This window comes from Hyperoodon ampullatus, assembly GCF_949752795.1.
Source record: "Hyperoodon ampullatus genome assembly, chromosome: 1".
NCBI lineage: Eukaryota > Metazoa > Chordata > Mammalia > Artiodactyla > Ziphiidae > Hyperoodon > Hyperoodon ampullatus.
In genome coordinates this window covers 191,965,828-191,983,103 of record NC_136914.1, presented here as the reverse complement: position 1 = coordinate 191,983,103, position 17,276 = coordinate 191,965,828, and the positions used below count along the sequence as shown (strand labels likewise).

The 17,276-nt window shown below is 38.2% G+C and overlaps 1 protein-coding gene across 1 annotated transcript; it reads right to left on the bottom strand.

Annotated features, from left to right (window-relative positions):
- Positions 1–24: 24 nt before the first annotated feature.
- Positions 25–16,409, bottom strand: LIPN (lipase family member N; the record flags this gene model as incomplete). Its single annotated transcript, XM_079698367.1, has 9 exons — positions 25–258; positions 3,243–3,314; positions 3,848–3,919; positions 5,364–5,510; positions 7,291–7,427; positions 10,462–10,571; positions 12,219–12,417; positions 14,872–14,989; positions 16,302–16,409. 9 exons carry the CDS (start codon positions 16,407–16,409, stop codon positions 25–27), a joined length of 1,197 nt encoding a protein of 398 aa, XP_079554493.1.
- Between the last annotated feature and the right edge of the window lie 867 nt (positions 16,410–17,276).

The following is a 17,276-nucleotide window of genomic DNA, read 5'->3' as shown; positions in this document are numbered from 1 at the left end:
AACTGAAGAGTAGATGTATTGCAGTCAGGGAAATGACTTCATCAAATCTATGATTTTACTGTACACCCGTTGAGCAGCATCGAGGCCCCAGATGAAATCAAAGTGGTTCCAATCTGGCAATAGGTTGAAGTAATGGAGATTCTTGATTTGAGGGAGTATCCTGGTTACATCCTGGGGTGTTACAAGGACATCACTTCCACCAGCCCAAATAGCAGTAGGCACTTTCATGGCAGTCAGGTCATATAGTGGGGGACGACTCTATGGAAGAGAGAGAAAGTGCATTCATGAGAGGAAGCTCCTCAGAGCAAAAACTGACTTCAAATAAATAGAGACTACTGAATATTTACTATGACCACAGGAAGGAAGCATGCAATGGGCTCTATATTCAAGGAGTGTGAAGGAACAAGGCAAGATGGCTAAATAAACTTTTGTAAACAAAGTAGGGTATATTAAATGCTATAAAACATTCCCCAAATGCAATCAATGGAAGTGAAGACAAAGAAGAAATTATTTCCAACTGGGGCTTCATATAAAGAGCAGTCATTTGAAATGACTCTTGAGGAATGGTTGGATTTTACAGACAAGGATGAAGGTGGCAGGGCTTTCCAGCAGGCAGGAATAGCATGTATGCCATGGTCAGGAACGGCAAGCTGTCCAGTGTACCCAGAAAAGAAAATATGTAAGGGAATACTGTAGGGTATAAGATTGGAGACAGTCAAGGTCTAAATGAAAGGCTGAAGCAGCTGGGCATCTTTCAGAAGTTTTGGAGACAAGGCAAGGTCATTTCTCAGAGCTCTGTCTTAGCATGATTGCATAGGCATCAGTTTGTGGGATGACTTGAAGAAGAAATAGGTTGGAAATGGGTCCTGAAAAAAATCTAGACAAGCAGTTTGGATGATCCACATAAAGGGGTAACTGAAGCTATAGGGATGGCTAAATTCTCCAAAGACAAAGGGGAGAGAGATTTAAAGAATTTTGGAGGAATTCTGACAACTTGAGAGCAGTGGGGGACAGAGAATAGCCAGTCAGAGGACAAAGGGAGCAATCAAAAAGGGAAGGAAAAAAATCAGAGATTGTTATATTATGTAAGTCCAAATCAGGGGGGTGAGTTGCAAGGAGACTGTGGTAACTAACACAAGATATAGGTGAGAATAGGCAATTATATTTGGCAATTAAAAGCCACAAGCAACTTTAAATAGAGTAGCTATAATAAGAAGATGAAGACCAAAGCTACATTTTCCAGGGTTCAGGAGTGAGTGGAGAAGTGGAGATACTTCTCCACTTCCCTTTAAAATATTAAAAAATGTTGATAAAAACAGAGTGATGGAAGGATGACTTGATAGAATTGATGGGTTGAGGGAAGGTTTTTTGTTTGTTTTTCATAAGGGATAGGAGTTCATTTAAGATAATAAGAGAAGCCAGTAAGAAGATATGAGAAGAGATGGGGTCGAGGGCACAAGATCAGGATAACTTGCATAATAAGAGGACCTTCATTTTCTGAGAGTGAAAGGAAGGAGAGAATCAAGAAGACAGAGATTTTAAGGTGGATTAGAGGGAAGTTAAAAAATTTCATTCATGCAACAAATAAGTATTAAGGGGCCAGTAAGTTCCAGGTACTCTGCCAGGTGAGACAATACTGGTGAATAAAAGAGAAGGAAATTCCTACCGTCATGAGGCTTACATGGGTTAATCCTCTTATTCTTAAAAAAACATAGAGTGGACACAGAGATTGTGCTGGGAACTTAAGGAGAGGACAAACTGTTGATACTTCTGAATGTAATGAAAATTGACTTCCAATGATCTAAAATTACAAACAAATAAAACAGGATTGGCCTGGAGTAGGGTAGGACCAGCTAGCTAACTGTGTGTAAATTCTGAGGACATTTACACTCTCAATACTTGTCATCATGTTGTACACTTCAATCTTAAATATTTTTTGGTCAGTTTTACCTCAATAAAGCTGAACTTGACAATAATGGTCTTACGTGTGTGTGTGTGTTTTGTTTTATTTTCTTGTAAATGTAAACAATATATAACTATAACATGCTCATTACAATAATGAAAAGAGACAAATGTATGTAAAATCCAAAATGAGAGCCTCCTTTTCTCTTTCATGTCCATTCACTTCACTCTTCCTTTCTTCCCCTTTTTGAAAGTTATCCCTTTAACATTTGCTGTTTATTTATTTTCTGGCCTTTTTCTAAGCATTTGCAAATATATGCATTTGTAAATATACATTGTCTGAGAAGCAGGAAAAAACCTTTGTGGGTAATGAAAATATTCAATATCTTGCTTGTGATGTGGCTATATGAATGAATACATCTTTCAAAGCTCACTGAGTTAGACACATAAAATCAGTGAATTTTACTGTATGTAAATCACACCTTAAGCTGATTAAAAATAATAATAAAATTATATATAGCTCTCATTGTCTTAAGGGCTAGTAGAATCATTTCTCTAATAATTCAATCCATTACTGAGAAATTGACTGGTCTGATTGACTGGTTTGATGTTCAGAAACAATTTCATCAATCTATGTTTGCACTAATAGCCTTAAATATGTCAGTCTGGGAAAACATCAGAAAAATGTGCTTAGTTCATACTGAGAAGCCCAGCCCCTGACTTAGAAAAAGGAAGGTGGCAACAGGATTGATTAAAAGTATAGGAAGGCTAAATGAGTCTATAAATTTTGGTGCATAAAGTTAGAGGGAAAAAGTTGCCTTAAGATTCAACACTTCATGGGTGGAAAATTCTCTTAACCTTTATGTGTAATCTTAATTTTCTTCTGTTGGTATCAAGAAGCGTGTATTCATTTACTCTGTCAATTTTTATAGATTTTTATAAAACAATTTTCATTATTATGTAGCCATTAAAAATAATGTTAAAAAAAAACCCCTCAGTAACATTGGTTATGTTTTGCTATGACTATAAATAAAAAAGCAAGATTGAAAGTTGTGGAAAAGAGTGAAGTTGAGATTGGAATAAATATAATAAATATTGATACATCTACTATAGTTATCTCTGGGTGGAGGGATTATAAATGACTTAACTCCCTTAGTATATAATTCTTTTATTTCTAGATTTTCTGAAATGAATACATATTAAAACTAGATTTTAAAAAAATATCTCTATCAACCAATGTGAATGAGACCAATTGCCAGCTAGGATTCTTTTTACTCTCAAATAATTTTTCATTGTAAGTTTTCAAAGCCACCCTTCTGGGGTCACTCTGAATAGCTTACCTGATTGTAATGATGCATGTTCTCAGCTTCACTTCCCCAGTCATAAGCTCTGAATTCATCAGATCGGTAAAGCTGAATTAAATATTTTACAGAAAAGTAATATTCACAGTAAGAATCATGATTGTTAACAGCAAATCTTAGGAAAGCACTGTATGCTGGGAAGAAAATAAGGCTTCGGGATGAGCAGAAAGATATAAATAAATTTTACCAGTGTGAAAAACAAGGTCGACAGAAAGTGATGCAATGATCTCCTTGGTTTGAAGGAAAAGCTAGTGGAAAACCAAGCCTCATTAGGGGGAAATCAAATCTCAGGTATTTCTCTCTCTGGGGAAGGCTCAGTTCTGAGTATCTCCCAGTTTACCTTTTGTTTCAGCTCAGGGCCTATTTTACAAGCTCTGATTTAAGATGGGGTTCATTTATGTCACCTACTTGGTCTGCCCCATCCCTTGTTCTTTCTCTTAAAATCCAGGGAAATCAAACCATAAAGATGGTGACAAGGGCAAAAAGGAAGCCAGCTGCTAAGTTTCTTAGAAGAGACATGCTAACTCTGTCCTTTTGTATATAAAGAAAATTAAGGGAATCGTTTTCCATGACAAAGACCCTACCTGTTTTATATGCAGGATGTTTTGTATTGACGATCCAGTGGGAGCATGGGACATATACACATCCATTCGGCTCTGAAGGAAAAAGGACACGTATTACAGCATTAACCACCCAATGAAAAAAATATGCCTTTCAGAAGCAGATCATAATTATGCTGAGAACTAATAAACAAATATTGAGGTTTTGAAAATGGCAAGGAAGAATCATCTAGATAATTACAAATTCATGTCAGGCACTTGAATGTGGGTGAACCATGGGCTGACTGGTGGCATGGGCTGCTTGAGAGCAAGCTTGCATCAGCTCTGAAGCTGTAGGATAATTTGCTTATTTTGAAGCAGAAGCAACAATGGACATCATGGAGCAAAGCAACCAAGAAACGTACTCTGTGCAAGTGTGTGTGTGTGGGGGCTGGGTGTGTGTGTGTGCACAGATGTGATGATCACAGATCAATAGATCAAAAATCCTGGAGTTCAGGACCTAACTTTGTTAATGATAAGCTTTGTGACTTTGGGCAAGTTATTTATCATCTCTGAGTTTCTGTATATTCATCTATTAAATGGACATGCTAAAAATCATACTACAGTTTGCTGTGCTCTTGTAAGGATAAAATAAAATACTGCAAAAAAAAGCTAAAAATCAATCACTTCCATGTGTACTGTACTTTAGTCTTCATAAATATAATAGAGATGAAAATTGTAGGCATAAAATAGTACTGATAATTGTATGTCTGAGAATATAATGGAACAAATCAAGGAAACTACTAAAAATTTTTACTTTTGAAGAAGCAGGCTTTGAACAATTGTTCCTCAAGGTTTTTGGTCTAACACAACTTATCCTCTTAAAGAATGGGGGTAGGGTGGCTGGCCGAGCAAAGCTATTTTGGAACTAGCTTCACTGTTACAGTCTCATTGGCTGCCATTTGGAATATGACAGAGATAACTACTCAACCACACTGGTCTGTAGTCTGAACTCCTCGTCCTCCTTGAATTCTCAGTAACAGGAAACAAGGAGTTGATGAAACAGGACTTCTGCTCTTTCATTGGAAAGGGATTACACTCCATTCCATTCTGTCTTGTATGTTCCAAGTTAAATGATGAATTTTATTTGAGGTTAAATTCACCCAACAAGTGAAGGCATACATGGAACAAATTTAATGCTTGTATGTACTTCTTTTCTAGGATCTTATTTTATTTTTTAATGCACTGTGTTGTACTGAAATAAAATCAAGTTGACTGTAGTAAGTGGTAGCTGATTGTGAACATGTGAAACCACTACCTACTGTGGAACAACTATTTTCTTAAATTTGACCAGGTATGAAAGGATGAAGCTGCCTATTGTCTTCCTCAGTCTTCACATTCATGGTCCATTGAATATCTAATCTTCTATGCATAGCAAATCTCTGCCCTTAAGTTTAGAATACCACATTAATTTATGTAATATAATAGATACATCAAAATGAATCAAAGAAAAGCTGGAATTTCTAAAAGCATCGAATGGCCCCAGAATCATTATACATACCATGTTTACATTTTTCATGTTGAATCCGCCCCATAAAGACATAAATTCAATACACATCACCCGTAATATTTTATTGTTGCAGATTTTGGTAGAAGGTGACTTCCCTATTTTATCTTCTAGAAAGAAACCTTTGGTACCAAAAATACTCTGTAAAAATAAAGAATAATTATTCTTTCGAGGACCATTTTCAGACTTCTTGACATTCCCTTCATCCCAGAAATGAGAATTCTCGGGGCTCTACTTATATTTTTATATTTATTTGCTGTTTGGGTCAAGAAGACCAAGTCATTCAGGAAAAGTTACTATTTATGAATCGGTCTCCACCCAGCTAATATCATCAAACATAATTTACAAGGAGACTGCAGTAAGTACCCTCAACCTCAAATTAGCTAATTTCTCCATGGTGAAGCTCCCCCACATTCTGTCCAATCAACAATCGCCTATATTTCTCATTAAATGGCAAGAAAGGTAGAGCAGTTTCTCCTTAAGGTCAAATATTGCCTTGAATAGGAAGGAAAAGCAGGGTTTTTCCCTATTACCTGTGTACACATCACCTTTCTGGTAGTGTTCCAGAGTAGCCAGCTTTTATGCTGAAAGGTAGAGGATGGAGTACTGAAGGGAGGGTGCCACAGGACAGAAAAAAAATTGATGTCTTGGGAGGCAGCATAGTTAAAACTTCTAGGGCTTTTGGAAAAGCAAGCTTGGGTGGGCATCTCTGATGGGAGGACTGGAGCTTCTAGGGGCAACGGATATTATGAAATGGTGGGTGGGCCAGAGAATGGGACTTAAAGTGGTGGGAAGTTTGACAGTAGAGGATAAGAAACTGAGATAAGTCAGGGACAATATGTGCCTCAGACCCGACCTATGTAGGCAAAGCCACACATATGCAAACCTGGCGTATTTAGACATAGATGTGTCTATCTCTGAATTTAATTCAACAAATTTGTCTGCTCGACTCTGCCCAAATGCAGTAAACATCCAAAACTAACTGATGTCAGCACACTTTAAAATAGAACTATCAACGACAAAAAGGGAAGTTACATCACTTGAGCTTACGAAACAATACCAAAAAACTACTATCAAACCAATCATTAGGCCTCATGGAAGTTCTTCCTTGTGTTAGCTCACAAATGCTTTTTTTCCCATTTCTACCTCTTCACCTCAAACCAGGACCTCATTTTATATATGAATTATTGTGATACCCTAATTGGTCTCCTTGACTTCATTTTGGCCAAAATTTATTCTATCCTTCTCTCCAAATTTGAGGGGCAATCTTGATAAAATACTATGTTCATTGTGGCAATGACCTTTTTAGAGAAACAAAAAGCAAACAGAAAAAGACTTTCAAAGAATAAAATCCCAAACTCACAATTGACCATCAAACTACTTTTCCAACTATTGGAAAATAACCAATAAATACTTGAATGAATAATTCAGCTGTAAGACATCTACGCTTTGGAATCTTAGCTTTAGTAAATTACAGCAAGCTGCCATATGGGAAGGGTTATATTATTCGGGCTTTTCTAACATCAAAGTCAGGGATATCAGTGATCACATGTAACTTGGAAAATGTCTTCCATTTGGGCACTGTGAATTCATTGACATGCCCAGGGGAATAAGAACGGAAAAAGGAAACTTGTGAGTAGATCTTAAACTGACACGGCAGTCAGCTCAGTTAGAAATTCTGATTTATACTCAGGTCTGTTAATAACTGAGTATAGTGAATTGCATATGGGAGCTGTAGACACTGTGGCATAGACAAACACACACAAGGACACATACACTCCAAGCACATGATCCCAGAGTCTGGTTTCTACAGATTTCATCTAAATGTCCTACTTTTGTTTCATAATAGATTTTAAAACAATAAGGATCTATCATCCAAAAGGAGATCCTCATATACTTTTTGGCAAAAGGAAGAGCCTACCTTGACTGAGGAACTTGGAAGTAGGAAAAAACTGGTAAAAATGCCCGTGGGGTATTTGAATGAGACCACAGGACCCAAGGCAAAATTCATTTTGATTCTTTGTGCCAGTTCAGGCATGGTGGCAAAGGCTGCAAACCCTGAGAGAACAGGAGACAAGACAATCTTGTAAAAATTAGGAGTATTTAGGTAATGTTTCTACTAACAAAAGTGGGACTCTGCTTTGTCATTTTTATCCTTTTACTGTACTGATCTTGGAGATGAATTGGGAAACTCTTCTAAGTTATCCTGCAGAGTTAATCTGCCTTCAGCCCTCTCTGCTCTCAAGTCTCCATTTTTCTCTTATTCTGGACAATTTAACTGGGTTGGCGAAAGTGACGGATAAGGCGCTGAAGCAACTCCTGCCAAGTAAACTGGGGACACCTTCACTTCCCAAGCGTGGGGTAAGTGCTGGCAATATTGTCACTTTACCACCAACTCTGAGATGTCAGAGTGAGTCACAGAGCCTCTAGAAATAATCAGTTCGTGGGAGGTGAATCAATCAGCTCTCTCTGCACTATCGTCCAGTTATTCCAGTTTTTCTTTCTCACAGTTGATGAGATTTCATTGCTCTCAGTGCTTCATTGGATGCTTACCAAAACCTCTGGAATCTTCCCTGCATCCAAAAGGGAACGGGCTTTCCCTCAGTCCACCGTGGTCCCAGTAAGGACCATATGTCTCCATTTGCTCTGATTGTTCAGTAATAGCATTGCATCCATACCTAGCACTATGAGGATGAGGGTGGGGATCAGCCTCACACAGGAAAGGCTATGTGGAGTATCTCCATGTTTTGGTTCCCCGAGGTACTTTCCTGGGCCCCCCTCCACTGTGTGTGTGTACGCAGCCATAGCAGGGTTTTTTTTTCTTCTGAACTTCTTGTTGAAATATTGAAACTGTCTTAGCCAGAAAAGGAACTGGCTGAGTAATTGATACAAAGACTGAAACAGGCATAATTGTTCCCCCAGAAGATGTCTAGAAATGTGTGGAGGTGAGGTTTTTTTTTTGCGGTACGCGGGCCTTTCACTGTTGTGGCCTCTCCCGTTGTGGAGCACAGGCTCCGGACGCGCAGGCTCAGCGGCCATGGCTCACGGGCCCAGCCGCTCCGCGGCACGTGGGATCTTCGCGGACCGGGGCACAAACCCGTATCCCCTGCATCGGCAGGCGGACTCTCAACCAGTGCGCCACCAGGGAAGCCCTCAGTTGCTGTTTACACAGGGTAATTTACCCAGATAATGAGCAATATTCCTTTTATTTACCTTCTGTTTTCTTATGCATACAGATGAAAAGTGTTCATCCTTTTAATTTCAGTATCAAAGGGTAACATTCTGACAACATGTTTGTTATTAAAAGTCTGGTGCATAACCTTCTGGGCTTTTATACATACACACACATATCATTAACTTTTTTTTTTTTTTTTTTTGCAGTACGCGGGCCTCTCACTGTTGTGGCCTCTCCCGTTGCGGAGCACAGGCTCCGGACGCGCAGGCTCAGTGGCCATGACTCACGGGCCCAGCCGCTCCGCGGCATGTGGGATCTTCCCAGACCGGGGCACGAACCCGTGTCCCCTGCATCGGCAGGCGGGCTCTCAACCATTGCGCCACCAGGGAAGCCCTGGAGGTGAGTTTTTGATGGTCATACTGACTGGGGAGCCCAACTGTTATTTAAGGGGCTAGGACCTGACTTGTTAAATGTCCTATAAAGAGTGGGTCCTTCGCACATAAAAATTTCTCTGCTCAAAAGGCACATAGTGCTCACTGAAAAATTTCATGCCCTAAATGCAACGCAGAGCCCTGATGATGCAATTTACTGTCTTCTCTGCTCATCAGATATGAGAGCATATCTAAGTCCTCTCCACTTTTCTAGACGCCACTCAAGTCGTCCTTCTCCCTGCAGTTTCTCCACAGCGCCCAAACACCCCGTTGGTGAAGGCAAAGTGACCTGGTTTGAATGTATGTTCCACCTCTTATGTATTAAGAGCCCTTGAAGGAGCCACTTAATTCCTTTGAACTTCTGTTTCCTTTTCTATGAGATGGAAATAATAATGGTAGGATTGTTCTGAAGCTTAGACAGAGAGATTGTAGGAAAGGTCCTGAACAGAGGACCCTAAACATAGTAAAGGCTCCTAAGTGTTAGCTATTAGGGTGTAATTATTTTCCTGTTAGTGACAGTTTTTTTGGGGGTGGGGTTGGGTCCCCTTATTAGTTCTTTGATCCTCTTTTAGTGTATTCGCTCTCATGCTCACTGCCTAGTCTAAATTTGCAAGCTGCCTATCAGTACAAAGCACTGGTAAACACCTATTTGCTCTTGATGAAAATGGTGATAATAAGGCTACTGTAGGAATATTTATTGTCTCTTGCACAGTTTCACCCAAACTAAAATACTGCATTTTCATATAACCCAGTCTCTTAAAACTGAAAACTTTAGTGGAAGATTACTAACAAATTTATATTTTTAATAGTATGGGTTCCTTTAAATTTTTATGTGGAGCTAGACTATTGATTTCTTTAAGAAAAATCTAGGAACCACACACACAAAGTACATTTCCTGGGCTTTAAAAAAAATCTATATAGTGCTTACAATTAATTGCTACTCCATAAATATTAAATCATACACTAAATGGATAAGCCCAGTTGATTGATTGTAGTAAGCTTTTGTGGTGTGATTCACAAACAAAATGCTACCATATCTTTTCAATTTGTTCAAATATGAGTATAAGCCCCTCTTTTTTATTTTTTAAAATTCCATGTGGGTTGTGAGGAAGGTATGATTGATGCATAGTTAACGTTCTTCAAGGATATTTCATGGCATTTGGCTTTACTTTTTCAACTTGGAGGTGATCTAGAGACTTACTCTTTGGAAATACCTGTTTGGATTTTGAGCACACATTATTCCTGGGAAATTATATCACCATTACAAATGTGTTGCGGTGACCGGAAATTGATGAAAGGCTCGTCCTACATACTCACAGTCTCTGGAATTCAGGTTCACAGACACTTAGGGCACTAGGGTTATGTGCCCAACACAGGACAGAGAATTAAGGACACCGTAAATGTAAAACAGTTACTCTGTTCCAATTCAAAGGTGAACTTTTGCATGGCTCTGACCCTTGTAAAGTGTTGACCCTTGTAAACATACCTATTGTAGTACCAAGTGAATGTCCAATGAAATACAACTTCTCTTGACCAGTTTTGTTTACAATGAAGTCTATTATTCCTGGGAGATCATATTTGGCCATTTCATCAAAGCTGAAAAATAAAACAGGGACTTATAAATATTCCCAACTAAGTTCAAAACTCAGAGCACTTGCTTGTTTATTTTTTACACACAGAATTCTGTGCTGTCCACTTACATGGTTTGTATTTCTTTATTTATTCAGTTACATACAGGTTATTGTAGCTTTTCGTTGCTGCACTTATATGTGTTACTTTCTAATAACAGGAATGATTTTGAGACTTGTGTAAACTACATTATCTGAAGTTTAATCTTGTCATTCTTCCTTTTCGTTCCCTTCTCTTGCATTTCTTTTGCTGTCCTTTCCCTACCTGGTTTGCATGCCTCTACTTCAGTCTCCGCCAGGGAACTTCAAGGCTCTTAGGGCCACTTAATACCCAGCTTTGGAAACAGAACTGGTTGTAAATCATGATTCTACCATGTACTAGCTGAGTAACTTTTCATAAGTTACTTAAATGCTCTGAGCTTAAGTTCCCTTATCTGTGAAATGAACATGATAATACTATATGGCAGGGCTGCTATAGGGGTTGGATAGTATTAAAGGAATGACTCTGGCTGCTATTAGACACTCAGTCAGATGTTGCTATTATTAATATTTCTGTCCATATAGAGATATAGTCAATATATATGAAAATCCTATAGTACCAGTTCAACCAACATTAATACAAGAGAACAAAAAAGGCCTAAATAACATATAGTAGAATTAGGTACATCAGGAACTAAGGGTCTGCTTATTAGAAGAACATGAGAGGAAATATAGATTGGTACTCTCCAGTATAAGAGAATGGTTGTGATGCCTTATAGTAAATAAGCTCCAAGCTCCCAGCCAAGGACCAACCACACAAAATATTTCCCAATGCTTGCCCTGGGGCAAAAGGTCTGACCCTAACAATTTCATCTATTCTTTCTTTCCTTCCAACTTGTCAGTGGGTACTGAGTATTTCATTAATATGGTTTTGCTCTAGCAGCAGGCTTTAAACCAACAGGGAGTTTAAGCCTGAGAAAGGATGTCCACTGTTGGCATCAGCCTGTCCTTTGGTGACAGCAGAAAACACTTTCATTAAAAGAAGCAGTCAGCATATCAAAAGATTCTTTTCTATTGCCTATTAAAGTTTTAAAGATCTCATGTTAGAGTTTTCCTGAAAATGGTATTCTATACATTCTCAACCACAGTTTCTGTAGGTAAAATATGGTACTGATACACATCTTCTTTGCAAAACTGATTGGCTGTCCAAGAGAAAAAACTTGTAATAGCATCACTAGGATAAACATAAGCTTCATGAGGGCAGAGACTTTGTTCACTCTTGAATGCTCAGGGCCTAGAACAGTGCATAGAGTAGGTGCTCAATAAACATTGGTTGAATGAGTGCATACTTTGGTCACAGGAATTTCCTAAGCTGTCCCTTAGGACATACTTATAATGTATAGTATTGGATAGAATTGTATGTTAAAATGACCCTGTTGAAATGATATAATTCGCTTGTGGGAGAATCAATAGAAATCAGAGCTTCTTGCTATTTATTTCCTTCGAGATGTTAATAGAAATTACAAGGAGCTGTGTGACTCCAAGTACCATACATTATTGTTAATACCACCCACACTATTATATTTAAAGGACTTGTCTCAAATTCCCTTCATGAACTTTCATAGATATAGTTTACCTAAAGGCCCAGAATTCCTCTTCATTCACTGAGAGTGTTTTGTGTCTCCTTGACCAAGTGTTGCCCCGACTGTTTCCCATCCATACATCGTAACCTGCATCTGCTAGAAGGAATCCAAGGCTGCCATTGGCGTAATTCTCAAGCCAGGAGGCACTGTCTGCAAACAGAGCATGCTGCAAGTATACAACTGGCTGGGCACCTGGAAGGAGGGAGGAAGGAAGAGAGAGAAATTTATAATAAATAGAGCATCTCAGGAACATGATAGAAACACACACACACACACACACACACACACACACACACACTCACACTGGGAAAAGCAAAAACCAAAAACAGCATTCACTTTTTCCCTTGTCATTAGTGTAGAGTGTTGTAATCACATAACAAGTTTTTTGAGCATATACTTTGTACCTGGTGTTATGCTGATTGGTTGACATGCATGAGCTTATTAAATTCTTACAATAACTCTATAAAGTAGCTCCTACTTTGAGGATACTCATTTTATACATGTGTAGACTTAAGGTTGTTAAGCAACTTTCCTAAGGGGTCATTCAGCTAATAAGGTACATGGGTAGGACTCAAGCCCGGTTCTGTTTCATGCCAAAGTGTGTGCTTGTAACTGCTCTGCACTGTGTATTCACTTTTACATTTATTCACTATGTATTCGCTTTTACATATCTCCTGGGTTTGACTTACAGAGACATGAAGATGATCACGTTTGATGGAGTCTTATGCCTTTTCCAGGAGGAGGGGGAGGTGAGCATAAATGGACAATGACTATTTCCTCACCAAACTTCCAGTCAAACCCCCAGCCTCTGCCCACTGAAAAGTATTTGAAAACTATAGCAGTAAAATCAGCTCAACGCCCTCCTGTGAACTCTCAAGTTTCTGAGGAAGAGAACCAGGATGGAAGATTCTATAACTTAGTAGTTAAGAGCATAGGCTCTGGAGTCAGGCTTTCTGGGTTTGAATTCTGGTTCTGTCATTTGCCATTTGTGTGACTTCGAGGCTATTACATAACCTGTTTTACCTCAGTTTCATGATCTGTAAAATAGTAACTATTAATAGTGCCAACTTCATAGGGTTTCTGGGAGGTTTAATTGATTTAATTCATTTAAAGCATTTAGAAAGACACACCTAATAAATGTCTTTTAACTCCAAATCTTCCCCAAATTCTCCCTCCTTAAGTAAAGCCTTTCTTGTAAAAGTTTTCTCCTTTTATGTTTCATAACACCTCCCTACCCCACCCCTCGCCGTGCCTAGTATTGCAAAATTTAGCAAAAAACAAAACAAAGATAAACAAAATGACCCATGATGCCCTGTTAAATTTGAATTTCAGATTAACAATGAATAATTTTTTCATATAAGTACATCATAAAGTGAGATTTACATGAAAAACATCTGCTGTTTATCATAAATTCAACTTTAACTGGGCATCTCATATTGTAGATAGTAATCTTACCCATGTCCCACTCTCAGGTTTTTTTGTTTTTTTTTTTAAGAAGATGTTGGGGATAGGAGTTTATTAATTAATTAATTAATTAATTTTTGCTGTGTTGTTGGGTCTTTGTTTCTGTGTGAGGGCTGCTCTAGTTATGGCAAGCGGGGGGCCACTCTTCATCGTGGTGTGCGGGCCTCTCACTATCGCGGCCTCTCTTGTTGTGGAGCACAGGCTCCAGACGCGCAGGCTCAGTAGTTGTGGCTCATGGGCCTAGTTGCTCCGCAGCATGTGGGATCCTCCCAGACCAGGGCTCGAACCCGTGTCCCCTGCATTAGCAGGCAGATTCTCAACCACTGCGCCACCAGGGAAGCCCCCCACTCGCAGTTTTTATTGTGAAACTCTTGAATTCTTGAACTACATGATTTTAGCTGCCTCTGAATGTGGATGGGAGATAAGATGATTCATGGTAAATGGTCTCATTTACCATGAATCATCTCATGGTAAATGATTTGGTAGATAAAGGCCACTGGGCCTTTGCAGATATTTTGCTTGCTCTTCTCTCTCCCTCCTCAGGGGCTTTACAGTTATATTTCCCCTTTTAAAGAGTGTAATTCATCTGCTTTTGCATGGCTCGTTCCTCATTCTAGAATGGAGCCTTAGTAATCCCATGCTCTTTCATTGCATGAACTGTCTGTTCCTCAGGTCAAAGTATACATGAATGTTAAAGTTTTCCTTCCTGGAAAAAGTTTCACAAATGCCACTGTCTTTTAATTGGGTTTTTTTTTTTATCCCGCAGAGGGAAGCCTGTTGATTCTAGAGGGGGCAGGAGAGACTCTTTTGGGATACCGCGCAGCCAGCTTCATACAACCCAGCCAATCTCTTTCCAACAGTGAGGAAATCCACTATTGGGAATACAGCAATTTTCCACATGAGAAATCGGTAATGAGCTAACAAAATGTAGGCTCCACCTCTGCATTTACTCCCTAAGAAGAAAGCCTGGCGGCAGTCAAGAAGATCAGTCTTGCTCTTTGTAATTTTAGGTTCTTGCCTGTCTTCAGAGAATTGGAAAAGAATGAGACTTCCTGTTAACAATGTAAAGACTAATCCAAAATTCAAACCAATTTTGATAAATCAGTCACTGTCTTAATGAACAGCCAGAGATAAACTTTAGTCATATGCAATTCTCCTTCTCAGGAGAGACACATCTTCTACCTGTGCTCCTAGTGTCTCTTCGTCCATGGGGAATTCTGTTGACACTGAGTATGTACCCATCTTGAGTGGTGACTTCGTACTCCTCACTGGGGTAGCCATTGTAGGTGATGATTTCACTCTGCCCAGTAAAAATATGAGCATTAGCTAAACATCTTCTCTAAAGGTTATCAAAAGGAACTAGAAAAAAGCAACTAGTGTGTGTTTTTTGGGGTAAATTATCTGAAATCTGTTGCCCCAGGTAACTGTAAAATTAATTTACTACATAAAGTCTTGATAGAAAAATAAGTAGACTATTAGAAAATGTCTGCTAGTAGTACATTTTTTGGGGGGTTGGAGATAATATCTAGCATTGACCCACTCTTCTGACAAAACTATATTCTCAAGTCATTTGTCTTTTTTTTTAAGTATACATATATATATTTGATTGAAGTATAGTTGATTTACAAAGTTGTGTTAGTTTCTGGTGTATAGCAAAGTATTTCAGTTTCATATATATATATATATATATATATATATATATATATATATATACACACACACACATATATGTATTATATATATTCTTTTTCATATTCTTTTCCATTATGGTTTATTACAGGATATTAAATATAGTTCCCTGTGCTAGACAATAGAACCTTGTTGTTTATCCATTCTATATGTAATAGTTCGCATCTGCTAGTCCCAAACCGTCCCCTGCCCCACCCCCCAGCAACCACAAGTCTGTTCTCTATGTCTGTGAGTTTGTTTCTGTTTTGTAGATAGGTTCATTTGTGTCATATTTTAGATTCCACATATAAGTGACATCATATGGTATTTGTCTTTCTCTTTCTGACTTACTTCACTTAGTATGATAATCTCTATGTCCATCAATGTAGCTGCAAATGGCATTATTTTATTCTTTTTTATGGCTGAGTAAAATTCCATTTTGTGTGTGTGTGTATGTGTGTGTGTGTGTGTGTGTATATATATACCACATTTTTTTAACTTCTTGTTTTATATTGGAGTATAGTTGATTAACAATGTTGTGTTAGTTTCAGGTATAGGGCAAAGTGATTAAGTTATACATATATATGTGTCAATTGTCTTTTGAGACCCCTCTTGGTTTAAAGATAATAAAACCATAGTCCAGTAGAGGACAGTCATATATATCATCCAGAGGGCTTAAAATAGAAATTCTTAATATTCTTAAAAATGTAAATTCAAAAGAGGAAGTTATCTATAAAAAATATAATTCTGCTTTATATTGCTAGAAAGTATTACTTACTCAGCCAAAAAAGAAGATCTACCTAGCTTAACTCTTGGAGAAATGTTAAAAATCACCCATGTTTTATGTTTTCTTATCAGAGATTTTTCTGCCATACAGGAAGTTAATATCTCACAATCAATTAATCTGCTTTACTTGATGGTCTTTGGAATTTTCCATCACTTACAATATTCATCCACACTTCAGGATTTGCTTCTTTCTCCAAATTAAAGAATCTGCCAGCATTTAAAGTTCCACAAATCAAATAGGTTGTTGTTAAAAACAGCCACATCATGCGAATGCCTGGCATAAAACATTTAATAACCACAGATTAATGTTATATGTCAAAGTTGATTAATGAAATTAAAACAGTCCCTTAATGAAAACTTGACTAACTTCCTGAGAAAGCTGAGACAGTGTGGAAGGGAGTAAATACAGTGAGCTAACTCCGAGCACTATTAATCTATTTTTTTCACATAGAAATTTCCCTGACATAGTCCACTTCCAGAAATGAAATGAATTCAATCTAGTATGAAGGCTTATTTTTTGTTTTATTTTAATCCAAGCTTTTCAGTTAATTTAAATCTTTGCTCACCTGTGAGTTGCCAGAACACATAAAGATTCAGAGGACAAGTTTCCATACCATGGCAAAGCTAAAAGTGGAGTTATCCTCTAGTCTCATCCAGCAGCCCTCCAAAAAAACAAGAGCAATGAAAAATGAAGCTTCAAACAAACAGACTTATGATCAGTTTTAAGTGATGTGATTACTCTTCTTGTGGACACCCAAAGGCAAATTTTGCACATTTAAATGTGCAGTGTCTCTTCCTTGGCACGGTTTAAAAGCATGTCTCCTCAAACCAGCCTGACCATAATCGCAAGGCAGATTACTCATCATAGGGGAGTTGTAGTCCAATGGCCTGACTTTGAAGTCCAGCCTCACCATGAACAAGATTTCTGACTTTGGGTAAGTTATTCAGTGGCTTTGTCTCCTGGTTTTCTCACTGGTAGCATTAGGATAATAATGTAACTTACCTTATAGGGCTGTAGGGAGGATTAAGTGACACACAAAGCACTAAGCCCAGTGTGAGCTTTCACTATTTTTTTAAAATCTAAGAACGAACAAGAGAATAACATCAGAGAGGCTTTACTGTAACAAATTAAT